Source organism: Ursus americanus, chromosome 2 (assembly GCF_024610735.1).
Source record: "Ursus americanus isolate L20-20 chromosome 2, mUrsAme1.1.p, whole genome shotgun sequence".
Lineage (NCBI taxonomy): Eukaryota > Metazoa > Chordata > Mammalia > Carnivora > Ursidae > Ursus > Ursus americanus.
In genome coordinates this window covers 53,456,685-53,483,131 of record NC_142128.1, presented here as the reverse complement: position 1 = coordinate 53,483,131, position 26,447 = coordinate 53,456,685, and the positions used below count along the sequence as shown (strand labels likewise).

The window sequence follows — 26,447 nt, the reverse complement described above, 5'->3', positions numbered from 1 at the left end:
TTGTTAGAATTCCTCAGGGCATTGGTTTTAAGCGGGGGGGGGGGGGGAGAACATGTGTGTGTATATGTGTGTGCACGTGCAAGTTTGTGTGTGGGTGCAGTGTTCCCCCAAGTACAAAAGCCCCATGGGAGCTGCGATAAGGGCTTGCCACAGTCCCTTTCTGTAGATTCTGATTCTCCCTAGAGAAAAAAAGGAGCGCCTCTGGACAGGTGTGGTTTGCAAAGGCTCTCAGATGTTTGGATATGATCATTCTTCATTCTCCATTGGGAATCGCAGATTTCAGGCAGGGGTTGGGGGTCATTCTGTCCCATAAGATGTATGCAGGCACCCTTTCTAGAGTCAGAATACCAGGCTGGAAGGGACTAAGATGGCTTTTCTGTGAGTGAGTTTGGAGTTTGTCTTGCCCAGAGCCATACATCTGTTGATTCTGCTCGCCTGGGAGCATTAGGACACCCGAGCTTCCATGGAAGTCACATTTAGCTTGGCAGGGGAACTCGGAGTTCTCACTGCTCTCCTCTCTACAGAATAGTCTGTCAGAACTTTGAAGAATGGTGTTAAAGCCTTACTGTCCTCCTGTTCTCTCTGACTTTTGTTATGTTGACAGACTCTAAATAGCATATACTGGTGTGATCATGGAGTGACTTCGAATACACACCAGTATTGGAGGGAATAGGAGAGCGATAAAGCCCTTTGATAGATGAGGACAGAGAAGAGGCTAAAAAAAGGATAAAAAGTGAACTTTTTCCGAATGGGAATGACCCTTACCATGTTTTTTAAAGCTTTATGCCAAAGGCAGCCTTTATCGGAACATGATCAGATAAAGCTTCAGTGCTCTGGGAATGCCTTCGAACCTACAATCTTTAGAATAGCTCTCAGCTCATTTGGAAATTTGAACATACCTTTCTTTGATTAACTTGCTCCTATATTTATGATTAAGATCATGCCCAGAGTTATGCGAGAGAAAGAGAATAGGGAAGAGAGATATTCTTCAAAATGAATATCACCAACATGAGCAAAGCACCTGCCATCTTGGACTAGGGTAAATTCCCAATTTTACAAGGGAAGAAATGAGGCCCCAAGAAATTAATAACTTATTTAAGGGCAGTCATGACTTCATGGCCCCACGAGACCACCAACCAATACTTACGTTAGCTGTACTGACTTCAGAGGACCTTGGAGCTTTCAGATATTTCTAGCTTCCTCTCACTAACTCATACCCTTTTCACACTAACTGCTCATTTCAAACGTTACCACCTCTAGGATAATAAGACTTGTACCCTTGTGACTGTTTTGACAATCTATTTGCTGAATAACAAGCTACCGCCAAGTTTCATGACCTCAAATAACAATCAGTTATTTGACACTGTGTCTCAAAAGTACTGTCTTTCCACTAATAGAGATATACCCAAGGTACTCTTAAAGCAAAAGCTGGAGGATCCAGAGAAATGCCTCAGAATTCATTTCTTCCAGAAAGGGAGTTGTGGCAATTGGGGGGGGGAGGCAGCCTGGCCATCTTGGTTGGACTCCTTGGGTGGAGCCATCTGTGTGAATCAAGAGATTCCTTTGAGCCCAACAATATTTACAGCAGGGATATCTGAATAAATCGGATTGAGATCAGAGCAGGTTTGGTTAATTAATATGCACAGCATTTTCTTTAATCACGTTGAAATTACTTTTATTGTGTTTCAATGTGTGCACTAACATCCTGGGATTTGATGACTCCATCTGTGCTCTCTCTTCACCCTTTATGAGGCAACATGGTGGAGGGTTCAATGGCATGAGCATTGTGACCCACGTTTCCTTAATAATTCCCGATTAGCTTGGTGTTTATTGTAGGGGTGAAACTGCCAGATGGAGAGGGGCACTCGACATATGCTAGCTCGCTTCCTTCCATATCATCTCTTAGATTTTGGCTTCGGACTCTTTGATTCCTCGAAGAGGAAGAGCCCTCGACGGAATTACCTGCCAAAGTCCGTTGCCAGATTATTCTTAAGATTAATTTGTTAGCTTCAGACCATTAATAAAATCACATAAAATAACTCCTGGGGAGACAACGTGATATAATGGGTTCGTACACCATAAAGCATCAGGAGAAAACTGTCATCTTCTTGCACGGCGCTGGTATGAGGCCACTGGCGTTGCTGCCAGAGAGCTTGGTAGAATCCAGTCTGCTGATGAGTCCCTGTTGGTCAGTAGAAGATAAAAGCGGACATGAAATAAGCTCAAGTGGACTTCAGAGGAATTCTGAATTCTGTATATGTAATATATAGAATTTCTGCAAAAGACTTTAAACTATGCGCACCCCTGAGGCTTTGCCATGAAAGTTCAAGGTTGATGGCCTAGGCCTGCTTTTGAAGGGACTGTAATGCTACAGAATGAAGGGTGAGGCTCCTGTCACTGTAGGGAGCATGGCACTAACGGGGTTAATAAAAATTGACCCCTTTTCCGAACCCCCAACACATGCGTACACACACACACACACACACACACACACACACACACACACACACAGGGTTCAGCTTTCATTTCTCATATTGCCCAAGGGTGTGTAAAATAAAAAGAGGTCAGCCAAAAAAACTGACTGTCTGTTAAATTAGAATTGCAAAAAGTGCTCCTGAAAAAAAAAAAAAGTTATACTGTGCTCCTGTTGTACAGAGTTTTACAGCACACAACCCCCTAGTGCTGATCCTGACTCCAGCGCCACATCGGAGACGCCCAGTAGAGTAACCCACTTAAAAGAAAAGAAAAGCCATGAGGTATATATAATAAACACTTTGTTTGCACAAGGCTATTAATATCTCAGGTTTTTTGAAGCTGATCGAATAACAGCCTTGCCTCATAAGGAAATCGGATCATTATCATTTGCGTTAAGTTGTGACGTTACGAAGTGTCTGTTAACCTTGAGAGCAGACAGGACCCCAAAAGTCATGCGAACAGTGGTCCTTGCCCACTGTTTTCAAAGAAATGTTGATAGTCATGCAATAGGAACTAATAATTCCATGTTCTTCTTGTGGAATATGATTGTGTAATGATATTGATAATTATCACTAACACAGGTGCACACTCTTTCCTAGGCACTATTTTAAGAGTTTTATATAGATTGATTCGTGCAATCCTCTGAGGTGGGTTCTTATCTTCATTTTACAAACTGAGGCACAGAGAAGTTAAGTAACTTGCCCAGGCCACGCAGAGGCAGAATTCCAACCCGGGCTGTCTAGTCCCAGTGGCCACGCTCTGGACCACTTGCCCATACTAGCAGGAAGAACACAGGCTCTGGAGTGGGGCCAGTGTGAGTTCAAGGTGTGGTTTTGCCCTTCTCTGGAGAGTCTGAGGAAGTCACATCACCGAGCCAATTTCCACATCAGTAAAATGTGGGTAAAAACACCTACTCGGCCAGGACTTTGTAAAGCAAGGAGAGAATGCATGGAAACTGCTAGCACAACGTACTTCTACTCAGGGGTTGCTGTCATTATTATTACTATCGATTCCAAAGCATTGAGTTTGAACTTCGGTAAGAAACAGTCTCTTCAACTTATGATCTGCTCACAATCTCTTAAAAATGAAAACTCACCCCAGCCTCCATTGCTGCGGGGTCAGGATCTCAGGGGCTGCACCGGGAGTTCGCTTCTGAGCCTCCTGAAATACTATTTTCAGCTCAGATCTGCTCCTGGCTGTCTCACTCAGTCGCTGATGAGCAACTCCAGGCGGGAAAGAAGAGAATTTTTGCAGGGGTGGGCAGGGGGGGCTGGGTTCATCTTCTACCTCTTACTTATTAGCGTTTTGGTCTTATAAATCACTCACATATCTGAGCCCCAGTTTTTCATCATGGAATAGAGATACTGGCTCTTGTCTAATGAGTCATGGGGAGGAGAATGCATGTGAAGGGTCTGGCATGTTGGGTGCATAAGGAGTGCATTATTATGGGGGTTTTGCTTCTCATCCAGAACATGGTGTAAATTTCCCCTAGGGATGGCTTGTGATTATAAAACCACTCCGTGATTTTGTCAGTCATCTCTGGTCGGATGAGGGCTCATCCGACCGATTTCCTGTTATGGGTGGGGCAGAGCAGGGCTGTGGGGAGCCCCTGTGGTTTTAGCGCTCTGTGTTTGCTTTATCAAAACTCTCAGGGCACCAGCGGCGGGCTGGGGGCCAGGATGCGTCTTGCTTTTCTTCTCGAATGATGATAGAGTGACCCCAGTGGTGCCTTTTCCCTGATTCCCTGCCCCTGTGACTACCTCTCCCCGCTTCACCACCACACGGATAGGCCTGATATATATGCTTCTTGGATTGATTTTCATAAGGCTCCGTTTTAAAAAATACTGCTCACGTATGCCAGCTCTTCGACAACCTCCACCAGGGCAAAAAGCATTCTGAGGGAGGATGTATGTTTATTTCTTGATACCAACAGCGCACAGAATTTTTTTTGGAACTTCTCTTCTAGAACTGTGTTCAGAGCCTACAAATACATAATTGGGAATTCCTTCAATGGAAACAAATCCAAACTTCTGAAAGGTGGTGTTAATTTTCAAAAACTGCCAAAGTTCTGGTGGAGAGGAAATTGAAAAGTAATTAATTTTCCTACGTGATAGCTGTTTTTAAAAGATAGATCTGAAATGCAGCCGCTTCTCCTTTCTGCTGCTGCTACTACCCTCGTCCAAAAGGTTTTTGCCTCTTGTTTTCTCAGTGGCCTCCTACCTGGTCCAGCTGTTGCCCCCTGGCCTGGCTGTTGCCCCCGGGCCCCCTTAGAGAGCGTGTGCAGTTAAGAGTGACTCCCGCTAAGATGTTGGTCAGATCTAAATCCCCTGTTCAAAGCCCTGTGATGGCTTCTCATCTCACTTCGCCAAGGAGCAAAAGTCCTTACTGTGCCTGGACCTGTTTCTCACTAGCCCTCCAGCCCCCCAGCCCCCAGGCTTTCTGCCCTCACTCAGGCGCCCCCCCATCACTGGTCTCCTCGCTACACCTCGAACACCTGCGTTCACTCCCTCCTAAACTGTGGCCACTGTACCCTCTTCCCGTATTCTCCTTCTTGCTCTCTTCCTTCCCTCAGGTGCTTCCTCGGATGTCACCCGCTTAGAGAGGCCTTCGTGGTCACCCGAACATCTCAGGCCCCCTCTTCCTAACATTTCCTACCTCCACCCTCCACTGCATGCTGCCCCTGCCCTCTCTTCATCGTTTTGCTGTACTGCCGCATCTCTTTCTGGTTTATAGTCTCCCCTCCCCCCCGGGGACAGATTCCTGGAACGGTGCTTGGTGCATAGTGAGTATTCAACAAATGTTTCCAGTGAATTGAAGAAACATTTCCAAATGAGATTCAAGTACAAGGAAATGTTGTGAAATAAGTGTGCAACATCATGAGGGGACTCTTTTGAGAAATACTTTTCCTTTATTTGGATTTGGAAATTCTTTTACATTTGTTTTAAAGATCTCTAACTATTGAGAAAGAAAGAAACATATATCTACCCATTTTTTTGTTAGTTATTCAGACCTAGTGTTGGTTCAGTGGATAATAATGATGTAGGTAAAAAAAAAAAAAAATTACGTAGAAGAGATTCGAGAAGCTGATATTCTTAGGTAACCCATAAACTCTCTCTGTTTGCAGAAAAACCAGGCTCATGACTTTATTTTTTGACTCATTGCTTTATAATCTCACCCCCTAAATTAAAGTTCTCAGCTGAATATAAGAAGGGACTTAAATCGTAATGTAGGCCATATGTGTAATTGGTAGCCAGGAAGTAGGAAAGGGTGTTGGAAGTGTGGTTTTCAAGTATGTGTGTGTTGGTGTCAGGTCAGACTGGAACTGGAAAGGGAGATTGATTAAGAAAATCAGAAGATACGGCCCCAGGGAGCTTGCAGTCTTGTTGGGGCGCTCCTTCCTCCCATAGCAGGAAACAACCAGAATTACCAAAATCCATAGTACTAGGCTGTGTGGTCCGGCCTCAAGGACGGGTGTGACTTGAGGTCTTGACTCAGTTTCCCTTCAGATGCTGTCGTTGAATGTTGTACTGCATACATCTCTTTCTTGCCTGTACTGATGGGACTTTTGCCCAGTTGAATCTTTTCCTCTCCTGTGTGATTTATAGATGATGGTCTTCTAAATGCTATTGAGCCTGGACATCTGAGAGAGTTTCTGTTCACACAAAGGACTCCTTCATTCCTCAGACCTGTGGAAATGAATTTACTTGTTTATGCATATGTGCAGTCAGCACAAAGGCCCATCTGTAGAGGATGAAAAAAAAATGGAAGGAAACAATAGAGAATTATAAGGTGTTTTCATCACAGAGGAAAGGCTTTCCTCTGGGTGTGTGTGTGTGTGTGTGTGTGTGTGGCTTGAAGACATATCTGGTGACATTTCCATAAAGGTCATTAAAGATCTGTACATGCCATTCTTTATCATAATTGCACACAGATACATATAATACAGAAACTCTGTACCATAAAGAGACAGACTTAATATAGTGACATAATAATGTAGCTATCTGAGCCCCAGAGAGACTGTACTTTTATGTGCGTCTTTCTTTTGAAGCTGATCTGTACTCCCTGGGAGTCTACCGTGCAGGCTTTCTCGAAGCTCTTGTGAGGTATACATTACGACAGCCTCTTAGAGGGATGCAATTTCAAAGGAGCCAGGGCAATTACAAGATAGGGCGATGGGAGAAGCAAGATAAGTATTGGGTCTGTTGAGCCACTTCTGCAGGATAACCAGGCCGTGTGCCAGTGTGTTCAGCACCCCAGAGTGACCCAGCGTTGTTCAAGGAGGCTGCGGTTCAACAGGAACAGAAAGCTACACAGAGAGCCTCGGGAAGGAAAGCCATTTCGCCTACTTCTGATTCTCTGTGAAGCCCTGCTTTCTTTCTTTTTTTTTTTTTAAAGATTTTATTTATTTATTCGACAGAGATAGAGACAGCCAGCGAGAGAGGGAACACAAGCAGGGGAGTGGGAGAGGAAGAAGCAGACTCATAGCAAAGGAGCCTGATGTGGGGCTCGATCCCATAACGCCAGGATCACGCCCTGAGCCGAAGGCAGACGCTTAACCACTGTGCCACCCAGGCGCCCCGAAGCCCTACTTTCTGTTACTTGAAATTCCCTTTCTTGCTTTTTCTCCCTTATTTTCATTCCACAGTGACATATATTAAATAGAAAGGGTAAATGAAATACGGTATAAAGTTGCCTACACTGGTGATTCTTTCTGTCCTCCTTGTCATATACATATGTATGATAAATACGTACACACACATACATGTATACATCCAACACACACGCCTGCATAACCTCTGTGATGTGTGTGCATGAAATTCCAAATTTATAGTATAAAAGTTGGCTTGTTCAAGGGCTTATCTGTCAGTTGATGGTGTCTGTCTTTCTAATGAAGGCTGCTAGTCAACACGCATTTACTGAGAACGGACTATGCAAATTCAGTGGGAAAGACTTTGTGGAACAATAAGAGTCAGCACAGCCTTTGTTTTGAAGGACTTCATGGTCAGAGCATTTAGAACATACTCAACGCAGTGTAACCTACAAATACCTATTGTTATGGCTTGAATTGCGTTCCCTCAAAAAAAGATTGTGTTAAAGTCCTAATCCCTAGGACCTCAGAATGTGACCTTTCCCGAAAATAGAGTCATTGTAGATACAATTGGTTAAGTCAGAGGGAGGTCGTGCTGTAGTAAGGGGAAGACCCCTCATTCTGTATGGTCCGTGTCCTTATAAGAAGATGACCGTGTAAAGGCAGAGACACAGGGAGAATGCCACGTGAAGACAGAGGCAGAGATCGAAGTAGGTAACTTGCACCCAACGAATGCCAAAGATTACCATTGAAACAGCAGGTGCTGGGAGAGGTAAGGAAGGATCCCCCTTGGGAGGCTTCCCAGGAAGCATGGCCCTTGATTCTGATTTCTTGCCCCCAAAACTGTGAGAGGACATTTCTGCTCTTTCAAGGCCCCTAGTTTGTGGTGTTTTGCTCAGGCAGCCCCTGGGAGTCTAACACACTTACGGGGCAAACTCTCCGAAGTTCAAGCTTCCGGTGCTTAGGACGGAGGAAGGAGCCCTGCAGAGAAAGGAAGATGCCATTTATTTGTTCTCTTTTGTAATGAGCCAGCACATGTCTGTGGTCTGGACTGGGTTCTCATGGTGCCCAGGGTCCTTGCCAGCCTTTCCAGATGGCAGTAGTTACCTCTGCACTTTGTGGGTCATTCTCTCCTTGCTCCTGGTCATGGCCTTCATCAGTGGCCTCATTGTGGCCTGTGAACACATGGCTTTCAGTCGTTGTTGGGAGGTCGCGTTCCCTTACTAGAGCGTGGACTCTTTTAAGAACAGGGACCAATTTATTGTGCTGGACAGAAGGGCAGTGCCTTGCTCACAGCAAGTGCTTAACTGCTGAACGAGACTGGGGGAAGTGAGCTACCAAATAAATTGGAACAGGTGAATAAATGAGGACTCAGGCATGTATAAGATGGCCAGCAATTACTCAACAAATGAATGAATAACTAAACCAATGAGCCGAGCATATAAAATAGTTCAGACCGTACAGGCTGGTTTTGGTTTTTGTCAGGTGGGCAAAGGGCACCTCCGCGGCCAGTGCAAGTGATACATTGGAGAATCACCTGGTCCTCCCGCAGAGACGCCGAGAAACACCCTCAGGAGTGTGTTCTGTTTGTCTGTTTGCGTGAGGGGAAAGGTTGATGTTAGCAAGATTTCAACCCAGAGAGACAAATCTCTAAAATGAAATCAATGAATATGTATTCTTTAAGCCTCCAGCGTCAGCAAACTAGAGTACAGGGATTATGGGGATGTAATAAGTTATAAGATGTAATAAGTTATAAGTTATATTTCCCTCTCTCTTTTAGGAGCTTGCTTTTCCCTTGGAAGAAATGGACATTTACGCACGGGCGGGATTACTCTTGAGGCCACTGTGTGCGAGGGGCTAAATGCTTGGCACACACAGTGATTGCTGGGGGACCGAGACGGGCAAAGGGCTTTCAGAGTGAAAGTAACCATTTCATTGAAAAGCTGGGCTGAAGAATAGAAAGGTGGTTGTTATTGTTAAGTTTGTTTTTGTTTTTAAGTAAAAATTGGGAGAGTGGGAAAGGCATTTGGACAGGGATACTAGTCTACACACACAGATGGGACACGGAGTATACGTTTTAGGGATGGTGTTTAGATTAGTTTTCTAGGGATGAGAGGCAAGTTTAGGATGATAGATGGGTGGCAAGTTTGTCTTAAATACTAAACTACGGGATCTGGAGTTTATTCACTAGACAGTAGAAGCCTCTGGAAGATTTCGACCAGATAAGCAACGTAAATTATAATAATAATTCACATTTATTGAATGCCAGCAATGTGATAGATCCTTTCCCCCCTCATGTGTTACTTAATTCTCTTAACAACCATAGAAGGTGGGTTTTATTAACCCATTTCATACAGAAGAAAATCACAGCTTCAGTAAGTGCTAGTTTATGTTTGCCTGACTTCAGAGCCTATGAAACTTTTTGCTACATTAACGATTTCCAAAGGCACTTGGCAAGCCCTATGGGGTTCTTCAAAGAAACCTAAGGGACCACAGGATTGGATTGTCAGTTGGCAAAAATGGACAAGACTCCTGGACTAAACTGGGCCTCACACCTCACACCAGTGAAGTTATACTTTTTTCTGCTATATATAACATAACCATGGAGTGTTGATTAAAGAAACAGGGCCAACCAGGAAAGAAGGACCCACGGATCCAGCAACAGGTTATGGTTTTGGCCTTAGGTGACTTAATGCTGTTATCATCATCCTGATGAAGCACGTAGTTGCTGGTCCTATGTGGCTAAGAAGAATAGCGTGTGTGTTGAGTAGCAAACAGGATTCAGAGAGCTCCCGAGAGGCTAAAAACGAAGATCAGGCTCAAATAAGAAGTTCCAAATTAACAGAGATAACGTGTAATTTGCATTTACGTTCAAGAATGAATTGCATAAACATAGACTAGAGCTGTGGTTCGCAGAGTCGACCAGCAAGCTTGTACATCACCTAGGAATATGTTAGAAATGCAAATTCTTGGGCCCCAGTCTCATCCCTATGAGGTCAGAAAGTCTGGGGGCTTAGGGCTCAGCAGGCTGTGTTTTATTTCATAAGCCGTCCACATGTTTCTAATGCAGACTGAAGTTAGAGAACCATGCGGCTAGATAAACCAACCTTCCCTTCCCTTTTGCCTCCCTTCATTTCTTTCTCTTTATTCCATGTCATCCCAGAAAGGATTCGGGATGGAAAATCTGACTTAACAGTTTGTGTCAGGACAAAGGTTTTATTTTATAAGAAGTTTACTCTGACTCCATGGTGTGATGAGGCTTCTGCCAAAAGTAAATAGTTTGCATTAAAAATAGTGACCAGAACGAGGGAAGCAACAGCCGCTCTTTGCCACACGTGGCGCATTCTGTAATATTCCCTACATCCTGCTAGACGGCGTCTGAGGGTGTTGAGGAAGTAATTATAAGAGGAACATCGAAGGGGGCTTGACAAGGACGATGAAGTACCTCAAACCTGGTTCTGAAGGAAGCCGTTGAGAGAAGTCGCCTCTGTGACTGGGGCCTGACATAGAAGAGAGAGAATTTTAGATCTTGTTCCAGAGAACAAAACACAATATGGGGAAGCTCTCTCTGTTGGGATGAAGGGGGCAGAATGTTAGTCCAGACTTTTCCTACAGGGCTGTGGTCACCCAGATAAGTATCTCAGGCTTCGTTCCCTTTGGCTGCAGACTGTAGATGACGGGCCGTGATGTCCACCCCGCAGGGTTTTTGTGAAGACCAAAAAACAGGAACGTGTGCAAATATTTGAAAAACCAGAAATGATAGCACAAATATGAGGTAATGATATTATTATTAAGTAAGACTAGCTGGTGAAGACTTTAAATCCAAGAGAAGGCAGGATTACAACATACAAATTATTCAGAAGTGAGAGGGCCTTTCTCAAGAAGTCATGAGTCCGCTGTCACGGGAAGTCTTCAGACAGAGACCAAGATGTCAATGAATGAATTGTATGGGTTGGAGCCGATGGCCTTCTAGTGCCTTTCTGACACTGATACTTCATGATAGGGAAGTTAAAGAATGTGGGGTCAGGCACATCTGAGAGAATGTGCTCGTGGCCAACAGAGTAAATGTTTAATTCAGCATCTGCTAATCACTCTGTGCCAGAAACTGCAAACATTTAAATGTTAAGTACATTAAAAACATTGAATGCATTTAAAAACAACAACTAGTTACCCGGGTGTTGGATTTTTCTCTACAGCCCTATTGTTAAATTTACCTTTGCATTAGAAGTAGGGGTTGAATTGGCCCCCTAGTTCTCCTGTAGGTCTGTTGATGTCTGAATATGCAAAGTAAAATGGAATTCTTAATGCTTTCTTATACCTCTTTGCAGTGTCTCATAGGAGAGGACTAGGTATCGCCCCTGGTGTCTAAGCCAAATCCTGAGTTGATTGACAACGCTACTCCTTTAAGACTAAGATTTCCTCTGGCTGTAATTTTGCATCTAGTCTTCTATTTCTTTCTTTCTTTCTCTCTCTCTCTTTTTTTTTTTGCCCTGAACTATTGGGTAACATCAGTGACTTTTGCCTCGATCCACTCCTGATTGGCTGCTTTCCAGTGGCAGAGAGATGAATGGATCCTTTTGTGTAGGGAGTTTTGTAATTCAGTGAAGAGTTTAGAGCCTTGCCAAAGGCAGTATGTGGGTATTTTGCACATATTATAGATAACGTGTGTATATCAATAATGTAATGAACGTAGGTAGCATTCATACCACTGTGGGTGGTAGCTAAGCGAGAGGCAGCTAAATTTCATTTTCAATATATTAGAGGCTCTCCTTTCTAAGTCAATCAGAAACAGTTGTTGGTCTGTTATTTAAAGAAAAAAGTCAAGGCAGGGGATTATAGAAACAGGAGGGAGTGAGTGGGGGGGAATAAATATTTTAACTTAAAACATATATATGTATATGTATACACACACACACACACTTTACGTGCTGAGTGTTTTATAAAAGACCAAGGACTTTTCTTTGACTATGCCTCTGCCTACTGCCAATCCAGGTAGTATTTTTTGCATGAACCACATCCATTATGTATCATCTACAATTTCTAGTTTTTCATTTCTTTGAAGAAGAAAGAAGTTTCAGGATAATTTGTTGAACAACCTGAGAGCAGGATTCTTCTAGGGTTGTTTTTTGTTTGTTTTTTAATTAATTAATTAATTGATTGATTAGAAAGCAAATGGGGGGTGGGGAGGAGCAGAGGGAGAGGGAGAGAGGGAGAGAGAATCCCAAGCAGACTCCATGCTAAGCATGGAGCCTGACGCGGGGCTCGATTTTATAACCCTGAGATCATGACTTGAGCTGGAATCAAGAGTTGCGTGCTTAACCAACTGAGCCACCGAGGCACCCCAGGATCCTTCTAGGTTTTTATGATATTCCTTTTGTTATTTCTTCTATAGCCGTCTCTCTGACATCTGAAATTAGGAAAAGACTTAGGTGTGGTAAAACATATATGAATTGAACCTTTTAACCATTGTTTAGGGATATAATTCAGTGGCATTAAGTACATTTACAGTGTCATACAACCACTACCTCTCACTATTTCCAGAAATTTCCCATCATTCCAAACAGAAACTCTGCACCCATTAGATAGTAACTCCCCGTTTTCCCTACTCACCGCCCCTGGTGACTTCTATTCTACTTTCTATCTCTATGAATTTGCCTATTCTAGGTGCCTCATGGAAGTGAAATCATATATTATTTGTCCTTTGGTATCTGGCTAATTTCACTTAGCATAATGTTTTCAAGATTCATCCGTGTTGTAATGTGTCAGAATTTTGTTCATTTTTATGGCTAAATAATAGTCTGTTATGTGTATATAGTACATTTTATTTATATTGTTTGTATATCTATTGATGAACACTAGGGTTGTTTTCACTTCTCAGCTATGGTGAGTAATGTTGCTGTGACCATTGGGGCGCAAGTATCTGTTTGAGTACCTGCTTTCAGTTCTTTTGGTTATATACCTAGGAGTGGAATCACTGAATCGAATGGTAATTCTGTGTTTACCTTTTTGAGGAACCGCCAAACCATTTTTTTTTAAAGTGTTTTTAAAGCAACTTGTCTGTAGTGAAGAATTTCCAAAGCATTCAACTTGGTTTTCACAGAAGCAACAGCTCTCTTAACTTTGGCGTCTGTGTTTCATCATTTCTAGACCATTTGATTTCCCTGGATAATTACAATATCAAGTCCAACTATCATACACAGGTTTAGAAACATACACAGTTGATATTTGCTAAGCATACAACTCAATGGGTAAGACCAGAAGTTTTTGGAACATACTAGAGAGTAATTTTCCAGCAATGAACCCCAGCATAAGCCAATATATATTATAGAGCAAATGGAGAATACCTGTTAATCTGACTAGTTAAGTAGAAGCCAGTTAAGAGATCGTCTAGTATTCAGCTAAACTATCTTTGTCATGATATGCGATGTATAGAGGAATTTAGAAGCAACTCTGGTTCTAGAAAAAAACAACAGCTGCAGATCCACGACTGTTCACGTTCAATACACTTGTTGGGAGACTGGAGAAAGATGACAACAAAGGCTAAAATGGAGTGGGAAGTTGACTGATCTAGTCATTTTTGTATAAACTCTTGAATTTAAGGAAGTCCTAATTGATAATAGCAGTGGGTTGATTTTCTTCCCTTCCAGTTTAATTTTGTGTGGGTGATAAATGGAAGATAAACAGGGAATAGGGAGGCTGTGCCTATTCTTAGAAAGAAGATACCTTTCAAGTTAAGATTTCAGACTTTGAGATGTGATTAGAAGGTTTTCTAGCCAGTTCTGAAACAACACCACGAAGTTGTAGGAGGAGTACTTTCATAGAGCACCATTCATCCTAGTTAGTGACCCAAGTGATTAAAGGCTTGGGAAATTGCCCCTCTAAATATGGGCTAAAGGAACAGAGTTTATTTAGCTTAGAGAGAGAGAGTGGGCATGCTGAGGGGGACTTAATAATAGTCTCCAAGAATATGAGGGATAGTCTATGAGTGATGGAAAGCAGCTGTTTCCTGTTTCCACTGAGGACTTGGTAAGAACGAATGGAGTTCGGTTGCAACAAGTGAGTTTAAGAACTCCTTGGCCATAAAGTTTGAGACAGCAAACCCACAAGACCAAAGCCACCTCTCTCTGTTTCAGAATTGTGCAGCTAACTAGCTGTCATTCTTGGGTGGTTTAAATGGGCTTGTTCTTGAACTAGCAAAAAGACATAGAGGACCTATCAGTCAGGTGAGAATATGAAGTTGTCCACTGTCAGAACCTACTGGTGTTTTGTGGCTGAGGAAGCACTTACTAGAAGATGAGATTTAAGAAAGAAAAAAAGTTTCAGAATCTCTTTGCTCCCTTTTGGTCTGCTTTTAAAGCAAGATCATCTAGGATTACCCCTTCTCTCTGAGGTGAAGAATTTCCATAGATTTGCTGGTATGTGTTTTTTCTGCCCATTTGGTCAATACAGTCATTTTAAAAAAATTCTGTGTCTTCGCTGATATTTATATCAGAGATAGATATCATAGACATTTGATATATTTATATATATATATATATATATATATATATATATACACACACAATATGTAATTAATACAACAATGAAAGCAATGTATTGTTCCAGACATTGTGTCGAAGTGTTAGGGATATGAAGATGAATGAGACATATATCGTTCTGATTAGGAGCAGGCAAATATAAAAACATTATGAAATAATGCCTCAGTATAGGAGGTCCACTAGGGGAAGAAATTTAAAATCAGAAAAATGCATGCTGGACTTGCTACTAATTTTTAAGCAGTGAGGCAGATGGAAATGCCTGAAAACTTCTCAACTGTTGTTTTATCCTAGCTTAGGTTAAATATTATACTATTTATTATAAATTGGATACCATTTATTATAGATTGGATATGTGGTGTCTTATTTGCCCAACTGGGAGTGTTTTCAAGGCAAGGTTTAATTTACAGAGGATTGGGCTGCTGTGAAGCTGTATCTTTAAAGTGATGAGTTTATGTCGGCATTAACTGTGTATACATTCCACACATTATATTTCCATCTTGTTCCAACATTTATTTTAATCTTATTAAAAAATCTTTACTTCTATCCCTGAATGTTTTTTTGTCATCTGGAAGGGGGTAGGGATGAAATGTGATTCAAATCTGACCCCCATAACTCTTTGGTCTTCAAAATCCAGCACTGAAGTGGGGAAATTAGGGGATTGCTTGGCATCCTCTCCCTGCGTGTTCACCATAAGGCACTGCGTGGGTTACCGAACCTCCCTGAGTCTCAGTTTTCTCAATCTACTTTACAGAAATGTTTGGAGGATGAAACGAAATGAAATAATGTGTGCCCAGCCCAGAGCCCAGTGTGCCCAGCCCTCAAACCATGTTTACTTGCTTCTTTTAATTCACCAAGAACGTCTCTTGCCTGTGGTAGGATCATGATTGCCTCTGGATCGTCTTCACTTAGTGGGGTGTGTTGACCCTCAGGGGCAAGACGGTAGAGTAGGTTCTGTCTACAGTCCCTTGAGGGCCCCCCCAAAGTTCCATTGTGAGAATCTCTTCTTTTCTAAACTTAATCTTGCTAGACTTTAAAAAAAAAGTCTACCCTAATGCCAAATATTTTAGGAAGCATTTGTTGCTATTACCTGAAACAAGTCATGTATGCACATGGAAGAAAAGTGCCTTCTAAAATCAGCAGGATGATTATGCTTTTTTGTTTTGCAAGGTTGAAAGGAGAGTAAGTAAGTCTTCTAGATATTCAGATAGTCATTCAATAGACACTGATTAAATTGAGTGCTGTGCCTGGAAATGGTGTCAAACTGAAGACGTGATCACTGCCCTGGGGAAGCTTATGAACTTGTTGGAGACACCAACCCACATGCATGAAACAAGCCCAGAATAGTTAGACTCAACATCAGGAAGGGCAGTAAAAGCCCCTAAGTACTGAGGGAAGGCAAGATACAGTTTTGGGTAGGGATTTAATAGAGCTCTAGGAGACTTTTGAGATCTTGGTTTGACTGGTTCATAAAACACTATCATTTAGAGACAGAATTTTTAAAAACCACCTAAAGTGTTCACTTCTTATAGAAACCCAAGAACATACTAATGCACTTGCTCTTTACATATTTGAACTAAATGAATCCTTCGAAAGTCTCAGTGTTCAGGCTGATTGGCTTTCAGAGTCTCAGTCACACTGTGCCAGACTGCTCCTGCCCCAATTCATTCTTTGTCTGCAGGAGATGGAATGTCTTTATCAATCATAACAAGTCACATGGAGAGTAAAAATCCCAGCTGGAGACTTACCTCAGAAGCTGAGGTGTGCCACATGTATTAATGTGGGTGGATTTAGGAACCAGGGTTAGGACCTTTTCCTCTTTATTAGAAGGAGATTTATAATTCGGGGCCTTTAGAGCGTGATCATGGGTCCAATCCTCTGGACTGGCCCGCTCCTCCTGTACCTCCCCACCTCCCAGCTCCCCAAATTAAAAAGCAGAACAACAAAACCATTAACCTAATAGCATAGAATTTATGGCTGAAATCTTACAAAGCTTATGTCAGCAAAGTAAAATAATGACTGTCACTTTCTCTTAGACACTTGGCTTTATGGTTCCTGTCACCTTTATCATAACACACAGCTGACTTAGGAGCTCTATTTTTCATGGCACGTGGCCTGGTGTCACGCTTTTACGCACACATGCTGTCAGAGGACGGTACATGGGTGCACCAGAGCGGAGCTCAGTTTAGATAATGAATTGCAATGCTGTTAATGGTTTTGGGTTAGTCATGCTGACCTTATGCCAACTGAGCTTGTTCCCTTTCTCTCTCCTTCTCTAGATTCTCAAATCCAAAGATTTAACGTCTCCAACCCAGCGCTACATTGACAGTAAAGTTGTCAAGACGAGAGCAGAAGGCGAATGGCTTTCCTTTGACGTGACTGACGCCGTCCATGAATGGCTCCACCATAAAGGTTACAGCCGCCCTCTGTCCTCGCCCCTAGATGCTCAGTGGCCCCACGTTACTGTAAGTTGATTGCAGAGTTAAGGCTATTGTCACACATCCATATGACCTCCTTGACTTCATGTTTTCCAGACAGAAACCTGGGATTTAAAATAAGTTTGCACTGTCCCTGCTGCACCTTTGTACCATCTAATAATTACATCATTCCCAATAAAAGCGAAGAGCTAGAAGCAAGATTTGCAGGTAATTGAAACTTGGTCATACGACGTGGGGGAGGGAAGGGCCTATATTGATAATCTCATGGGGGGTGAAGTCGGTTTGCATGTGAAAACGGGATTGTTTGGTGAGACCTGGGGAGCTGTAATTCTTTGGGTAAAGATAAGGTTGGAGAAAGATCTATATAAAGGCAGAAAGGATTGGGACCAAGCAATTGGGACCTGTTTACACTGCTCCATGCCCAGTGAAGACTTGGCAGTCCTAACTGACTGATTCATCAACTTTCCAAACTATTAGTCAGTTAAGCCCTTTATTCTTCATTTAAGCAAGACAACATTCCAGCTATGCTGATATGATAGCAGAAGATAGCGTACATTCAAGGGCATCCATTGATAATGCCCCAAGCGCAATGTCAGGAGGCCTACAACCGTATTTCACTTGGGAATCCCCTCATACCATACCCTCTTTACCTCACCTTGCATGTATCATTGCCCTTGGACTGTGGTCAAAGGCTTCTTCTGTAGTGACCTTCATAACCAACAGCCCTTCCTTGGACACTGAACTGCCTCCTGATAGGCGCCTCAGTGAGAAGCGTTCATTGTCGCCTGTGATTGTCTCCTCCACTGTTTCTAGCTGGTGCCCAGTATTTCCAGTGGCTTCCTGACTGGACTTTTAGAATAGTTTATAAAGACATAAGGAGGCTTTAGTTTTTCCCTGTTCCTGCTCATCTCTCAGTGATTAGCCAAAGGTCAAGGAGAATGAGGAGATGCCAAGGGTTGGAGTTGCTTCCCCGATTAGCTAACCAATTTGGACAATGTGAGGTAAGAGGGAAGCCGGCCGTGTGCTCGTGCCACAGTGACCCCATACCACCTCACCAGGGAGCTGACTCCCCTTCCCCAGCTACCGCCACCCGGGACCTCCATCCACTTGCAGAAGGCTACAGTGGCCCTTGCTCATGGAAAAATACTCCCGGAGGTCCAGAGATTTATTTCAGTCTCTAACCTAGCCATGATTCTCTAGAGTGTGGAGATTAAATGCTTAAACTGGCAGTCTCTTGAGCATGCTTTGGGGAGCTCGAGTTTCTAAATCTCAGAAGGAATCAGGAAAGTGTTGAGGATGCCATAAAATAAATGAAAAAGCCCTTTCTTCACAGCTTCCCCAAATAGCATTAGGTAAGGGTGACTTCTGTTTCACTTGAACCTAATTCACTGCAGTTTCGTGTAAGTCTCGGGTTGTGTTCATGAGGAAAGTCTTTTGAGTTGAGTAGTCTGAGGAAGAGAGGGAACTGGCGGGTGACAAGGCATGTTCTTTTGCTGTGCGTTCAGTCGCTGAGGGGCTGAACACAGCCTGCACTGAGGGTTGACTAAAATAAACTACCTAGGTTGCCCTTGGACTATGGTCAAAGGCTTCTTCTGTAGTGACCTTCATAACCAACAGCCCTGCCTTGGACACTGAACTGCCTCCTGACAGGCGCCTCAGTGAGAAGCGTTCATTGTCGCCTGCGATTGTCTCCTCATGCCATGTCTATTTCCGTGGGGAATGACGGTAGCCAGCTGATGATGCTGTTGTGAGGTCATCACGGCTGTTTGTGACAAGATACAAAGGAAAAAAGAATGGCTGGTTATATTTGATGAAGGTAAAGCTAAATGTTTGTTACCCAAATGCATTTTTTCAAGGTATTGATGGCACCTCCACATATACCAGTGGTGATCAGAAAACTATAAAGTCCACTAGGAAAAAAAACAGTGGGAAGACCCCACATCTCCTGCTAATGTTGTTGCCCTCCTACAGACTTGAGTCACAACAGTCCAACCGGCGGAAGAAGCGTGCTTTGGATGCAGCCTATTGTTTTAGGTAAAGGAAATAAAAATAAAACGAAGTACTTACATCTGTTACCTCTTACACTGCCTTTGTCTTTGTTTATAAGTTGACCTAAACTCCACTCATTGCTTAAGGCCAGGTATAGTACAAGATAGCCGCCATACTTCCTAACGGCATTCTTCCCAGAGGCTTCGAACGGGTTTTCTGTGTGGTATTCCTCAGCCCCTTGCAATGAACCAAGTATGAAGTCAGAAAATTATTCCCCTGAAGTTTTTTCCCACATACCTCTGAAGCACTTTGGGGCTGAAGAAGAAAATGAGCTCCCTGCTCCCCCGAGCAAATATAAGGTTACTTGAGGGATATGATGGCAGATCCTTAACTGGAAAGACTCACCATCTGTATGAAGCCTCACCCCCCACAGTACAGTGCCCATGGCCATACCCTTTTTCACAGAGATGAGAGAAATAGAAGAAGAATGCTATTTATTGTGTCATTAGCTGCAGAATCTGAGAGAGGTGAAAGCAACACAAATTTATTTCCTCCTCCTGTAAGAGTTCATGGAGGAGAGAGTGTGAGTGTTCTCCTGTGGTTTCTTATCAAGCCTCCTAAGAGGAAGTTTCTTTCCTTATTTGGGGAGCTATGGGACAGTGAGGGGTCCTCACTGATAAAGTGCTCCAAGAGTTCATGAGTCAAATGGCTTTTTTTTGCTCGCCAGAGTCAGAGGTTGCACTGAGCGAGGCTCCACGTGTCTTGATCTCTGGCTCATTCCCGGGTCTAGCGACATGAGATGCAATAATGGATTCATTCGCAAAGGAAAAGGCCTCAGATGGTTCTTTGAAAATAGCTATTGTACTTCATTCGTTTTATATTTGAAAGGGCAATCGAGGCTGACTGGCAAAACTGCCCAGTGTTGGTTGGAAGGGGGGAATTGGTCTCTTCAGCCTCCCCTCTACTTCTATCTGGTCATTCAAGGAAAAGGTTTGATTTTCAAGGTCACAGCCAAGGGACTAGGGGTATAGAATTCCTAAGGGAAAGTAGTCCAGCAGGTCACCATGACATTCCATCGTGAAAGTCATTTGAGATTACTATAAAACCATTGAAACCTAGCCCATGATACTTGCTCATTGGATGCTGTTTGAATGAGTGAAGGAGTCATTTTTCTGGCTTGGAATGAGGGATGGGAGGAAATCAGCTGTAAAATCTCCACTGCTCTTTCTTCTAACAGAAATGTGCAGGATAATTGCTGCCTCCGTCCACTTTACATAGATTTCAAGAGGGATCTTGGGTGGAAATGGATACATGAACCTAAAGGGTACAATGCCAACTTCTGTGCTGGAGCGTGCCCATATTTATGGAGTTCGGACACTCAGCACAGTAGGGTAAGTATTTGCCTCTGTCTCTTCTGAGTTGCTGATGTGTACCTGCCGATAGTATGTCCAGTGAATTCTGATTAGCCTGGTGCCTGTTCAGCATCACACATGAATGGGTCCTGGAGAAATCCTCTTGAGTGGTGAAGAATGTGGGGAGTGGGTGAAATCAGAAATAACACTGATCAGTTTGAAGAGTAGGTTTTGCCTTCCCAATTCAATGATAAGCAATCAGAAGGCAGTTTTGGGAATTTTTTTCTTTATTTTATATTGTAAGCAATTGGTAGCTATTGAAAATCTTTTGGAAGCAATATATCACTTGGGGTCATGTACAGCTTGGATGTGAAGGGACCTAGGTCCCCATTTAAAAAAAGGAGCTGTCATCATCTACATCAAGGACTGTCACAGTGGAAAGAACTTTGAGGACCTGGGTTGATGCTTTGGCATAGTGACTCACTAGTGTATGGCAATTAAAAAGTCATTTGACTTCTCGAAATCTCAATACCTCAATTTCTTATCAGTAAAATGGAATGTTTATGTTAAAATGGTCTTTAAAATAACAATGCCAAACTCAAGAGCAGCTATAAAGAGCAAAAAGATGAAATAAGAGAAAATGATTTGAAAATTAGTATTTCCAAGTCTTTTTGAATATCTCTAAAGTACACAAGAATCTAAATATTTTGTCAGATTACTTCAGGGAGGTTAGAAAGCTAATTCAGAGGGCCAGTCCTGGATGGGAGGCCATGGGTTATAGCCCAGATCAGCAAAGACTTTTTCTGTGTCATAATGATGCTTGTCCTAATGCTTTTTCCTGGTACCTCATAATGTAGCATTTTAGAGATAGAAAGGACTTCATAAATTATCTTGTCCAAACATTTCACTTTACTTAAAGAAATTGGGGTCTAGATCGTGTAAATGACTTGGCCAGGATCAAGCAGTTGGTGACAAACCAAAACTTGGAATGCAGGCTTCCTTGTTTTATAACCAAGGACTCCGTTTGCTCTGTCTTACTGAGTCTAATTCCTGAAATGTGGCTACACATTGGGGTTATGCCTCTGTAAATCTCCTTATTAAAGAGGCATTAGAAAAATTGCCTTCACTGCAGGGTAGGAAAATGAGTCTATTGCCAAAAGGATCACATAATGTGCTCGGCTCAATTCAAGAGTTTGGGGGTTATCAATTATTTTAGACAATCTGTCTTATAAAATTCCTCTCTAATTCCTTTGAAAAATCACGTGCTAGTAGAACATGAAGTCTATTTATTTGTACATGCCTACATATGCTAGGCTTTAAATTGGCAACTAGGGCTCTCCTTCCTTCAGCTGTTTTCCCAACTCCCCTGTAGATTTTGGCACTCCAGGCTGACCATGTGCTTGGCCATGTGAGGAAAGCTTGCTCATGCCTGTCCCTTTGTCTGAGCTCTCTGGCCAGGCTGTTTCAACTGGGCCGTGGCAACAGTAGCTATAATGTGGGCAAGGCCCCAGTGCCAAATAGAAACATAATTCCCCTCCCCGATACACAGAGGGAGTGTGTGAAGGCTGAGACCGTGCTTGTTTTTCAAGGAGAGACGAAGAATAACTGTCATGGTCACAAATATGTGGTTTGGACGGCAACCCAAGAAGCCAGAGGTAGCTTAATAAAGTAGTCAGTGTTGCCACACTGAACAGATCTTCTGTCTTAGGCTGAAAAACTCGCAGTGAATCTCGAGGAAAAGGTCACTTGCTGTTTGACTAACACATTAATGGCATCCTTGGAAATGTCTCTTTATCATCACTGGGGAGCCTACATACTTCCATTGGTAAAAGTCCCAAACCCCCTTCGATATAAAACAGAGTTAAGGATATGGGACTAGCTCTAGAACTTTCTCTTCTTTCCACTCTGGGACTGGCTATCTGCCCTCCAACTTAAGCACGACCATTTACCACGTGAAATCTAATGGAGGGGTTGATTATTACTACTGTTGTTGTTTTAAGCAAAATGTAAGAAAGTGAATAATTAAAAATAGAGCTTGCTTTTAGTGTCATTCTTTTTTTTTAAAGATTTTTATTTATTTTTGAGAGAGGGAGAGCACGCACATGAGAGTGAGCACATGTGGGGGGGTGGGGCAGAGGGAGAAGCAGACTCCCTGGTGAGCAGGGAGCCGATGCGGGGCTCGATCCCGGGACCCCAGGATCATGACCTGAGCCAAAGGCAGACGCTTAACCCACTGAACCACGCAGGCGCCCTGGTGTCATTCTTAATTAGCTCTTAACTGCTTAATTCTTACTCATATTTAGGAAGCAATAATAAATGAAAATACTTGTATCTTTTTTCTTTTAAACGAAAATGTAGGTGACATTAAATTGGCCCACAAAGACACAGCACAGAGAGGGTTCACATGCAGACACGTTTCTTTCTATACCTAAGGGTAGATTAAAGCTCTGATGGGAGTTTTAATCAAGCCTGTAATTCTTCTACTTCGTGTATTCGCTTCTTCACAGAACACAGCAGTCTCATTTTGCCTTCTTAGGGCTATGAGGTCAAAACAAAGTCCATAGAGTCTCTGAGCTTAAGGGAACTCCAACCTTGGTGGGAATTGGAAATAGACACTCGGTTACAAGGAAGTGTAGACACCAGAGCAAATACTAAGAGGACCAAGTTTTTCGAGGGCCTGGCAAGTGTGTGCGGCAATGCAGTGATCAAAGTCAAGAATTATTGGGGAAACTGTAAAATCTGTTGAATGAGCGATTTTGTGCAATCTGAGCTTTTACAAAATCATTTGTTTACGATGCATGAGGAAAGGATTCTGTAGGAAAATGATGAATTCAGTGATTACTAGGAACACATACCAAGTTGACCATAATTGGGGGTTAAGAGAAGGAAATTGTAAACCCCAACTACTTTAAATTGTCTCCTGAGTGCTGTGACGGATAAGGTAACACCATGGCGCTATGGAATGGTTCTTTTTAAAGTAATTGCGCCCCCCCCCCCCTTTTCTGGGTCTTTTCCTACGTTCTCTTTCCTATGTCCTTTCAGGTTCTCAGCCTATATAATACCATAAATCCAGAAGCATCTGCTTCTCCTTGCTGCGTGTCCCAGGATTTAGAACCGCTAACCATTCTCTACTACATTGGCAAAACACCCAAGATTGAACAACTCTCTAATATGATCGTCAAGTCTTGCAAATGCAGCTAAGATTCTTGGAAAAGTGGCAAGATGATAATCCCATGGTGACAATGACCAGGAGGAGGAGGACAAGAACAATGACAATGTTTGTAACAAGAAAACGTAAGAGAGCCTCGCTTCAACAGTGTTAAAAAAAATTTGAAAAAAGCGGTACTAGTTCAAACACTTTGGAAGTCTGTGTTCTGTTTGTTAAAACTGGCATCTGAAACAAAAGAAAACAAAACAAATTGAAGGCTTTATTCTCCATTTCACCTACTCTGTAAGTGAGAGAGACAAGAAGCGAAACCTTTTTTTTTTTTTAAGAAAAAAATAAACACTGGAAGAATTTGTTAGTGTTAATTATGTGAAAGGAAAAAAACCAAACAGGAAAATCCCATTCAGTGGAGTTGCTGTACATACCGTTCCTATCCCATGCCTCACCTGATTTTTCTGTATTGCTATGCAATAGGCACCCTCCCCATTCTTACCGTTAGAGTTAACAGTGAGTTATTTATTGTGTGTTACTATATAATGAACATTTCATTGCCCTTGGAAAATAAAACAGGTGTATAAAGTGGAGACCAAATGCTTTGCCAGGAACTCATGGATGGCTTAAGGAACTTGAACTCAAACGAGCCAGAAAAAAAAGAGGTCATATTAACGGGATGAAAACCCAAGCGAGTTATTATATGAGCAAGCAAGTCTACGTTAAGATAAAGACCCTGCAAACACATGCTATGTACCAGCTGCGTGAGGAAGCTTCTTGTAAGGTTCAAAACTGAAAAGCCTGTTAATAAAGGAAACTTTCCGTCAGAATAAGTCTGTAAGATTTTTTTTTCTTTTTAATTGTAAATGGCTCTTTGTCAGTTTAGTAAACCAGTGACATGTTGAAATGTTTTGATACGTGTCGGTCCAACTTCAGACCTTAAAGTATTGCTGTATAGGTTTTTCTTCATTTCCGTATATGTAACCATACCTACATTCTTATAATAGATGGGTAGAGAAGCCGCTATAATTGGAAACACATCCACAGATCTCTTTCGCAAACTATTAAATCAGAACATTAACTACTTTACATGTAATGTGTAAATTTTTACCATATTTTTAATGTTCTGTAATAATGTCAACTATGATTTAGATTGGACTTAAATTGCGGCTCTTTTTAACGATCACTCAGACCTGTGTGTTCCCTTTAGCTGGCCAGGGCTTTGGAGGAAAGCCCCTATAGTTTGTCTTGCACTACAAATATGTGTTTTACAGTAATTTCTCCACTGTGCTTTGTGCATTGTCCAATATTATGACATAAGCTACCTGAGTCCACTTGTCCTTTCGTTTTTCTTTTATAAAAAGGATCGATTCAAGCTCAGTAGTCTTTCTTCATCTAAGCATCGTTACTAATCAATTCAGATGTTAACCAACTTCTGTGTTAGGAAAATTGGGGACTATGATAGATGTATAGATCACTGAGCTGAAATATTTTCGTTTTAGCAAGGGCCTCAGGATCTGACTGAGACTCAGAATCTTCGTGGCTGAGTGAAGACAGCTTCCTCCAACTTGGTTTAATGGGTAGGTTCACAGAATTCTATGGTTCGTAGAGATCAGACAGTTCATAGGAGACGTCTTTTCCTTTAATCAGGTTTTTCGTGTTCAGGGGGAAATGGAAAGATTGACATTTTAGTTGATTTTTTTTTTTTAAGGGAGCAAAAAAAAAGCCCACTCAGCGTAGTCACTTAGTTGATTCACTAAAGTTGAGGTTTCCATACATGTTCTTGGATGGTTGTTAGAAGTACAAGCCAAATACGCCCATGATCAAGAAATTCTGTTTTTCCCTCTGAATGAGAGTTACCTAGATCTGAGGCTAGAATGTACCTTGCTTTCATAAATGAATGATTTGCCACATCGTTGCAGAGAAGGTAACGTTCCGTCAAGGTCGGTAGGAGGTGTCGGTTTGCCGGTTGTCCCTTCCTTGGCTTGAAGATAAAAAAATTAATAGGTAAAACGATGGCGTATTTGCAGTGTCACCTAGAGGCCAGCATGGTGAGGTGTGGGTCCAAGTGAAGTTGTTTGATTTAGTCCAGTTGTTTGACATTTCCTGACCGTTAGTTAAATGACAAATTGGATTCGCAGGTTTGAAAACTGGAAAAGCAAGAGAGGGGATGCCATGGTAGTAAACGACCCTTGTGTTGGGTATAACCCGATCCCAGAAATGAGTGTGTTGATTTTTTTCCTTCCGTTTTCTTTTAATTCTATGTAAATCACTTTTATTTCTGCAGGCATTTTCCTCTCAGATAGAATGAACTTTTGTTTTGTATTATTTTGTCTTTCCTCATGAATGCACTGATAATATTTTAAATGCTCTATTTTAAGATCTCTTGAATCTTTTTTTTTTTTTTTTTTTTTTTTTTTTTAGTTTGGGGGTTCTGTAAGGTCTTTATTTCCCATAAGTAAATATTGCCGTGGGTGGGGAGGGAGGTGGGCGGTAAGGGGAAGATGTTAGTATACGGGTGGGGGGTGGGGCGGTGGTTTTTATATGTTAAGCAGCAGTACAATTTTATGGTTGGCATGGTTTAAAAAAATGGAATATAAGAATAGCTGTTTTGTATTTTGATGACTGATTACGCTGTATTTTAAACATGATGTATGTCTGTTTTGTGGTGCTCTAGTGGTAAATAAATTATTTCAATTGTATGTCGATGCGTTTTTCCTATCACGGGATTATCACTGAGACTAGAGAACACCTCTACTGCCCTGAGAATCATCTCGAGCCGGGAAAGTCCTACATCTTTAAGATTGTGCTTTTATTCTCAAGGATATTCACTCCAGAAATGTCATGTTTTATAGCTCATGAGCCAGGATGTATCTACCAAGGGCTGAAGAAAGCCCTGTGCAGTCTTTTTAT

At 42.2% G+C, this 26,447-nt stretch overlaps 1 protein-coding gene across 2 annotated transcripts in view; it reads left to right on the top strand.

The window, feature by feature from the left end:
- Nucleotides 1-26,236, top strand: part of TGFB2 (transforming growth factor beta 2) — a 79,884-nt gene extending 53,648 nt beyond the window's left edge. For both annotated transcript variants that reach the window (XM_045809621.2, XM_045809620.2), the window contains 5 exons: nt 16,878-17,010; nt 17,133-17,243; nt 18,893-19,070; nt 20,263-20,416; nt 23,420-26,236. In XM_045809621.2, coding sequence (XP_045665577.1) covers nt 16,878-17,010; nt 17,133-17,243; nt 18,893-19,070; nt 20,263-20,416; nt 23,420-23,578 — 735 coding nt within the window. In that variant the 3' untranslated portion in view covers nt 23,579-26,236. The remainder of the gene's footprint in view (nt 1-16,877; nt 17,011-17,132; nt 17,244-18,892; nt 19,071-20,262; nt 20,417-23,419) is intronic.
- The last annotated feature ends 211 nt before the right edge of the window (nt 26,237-26,447 follow it).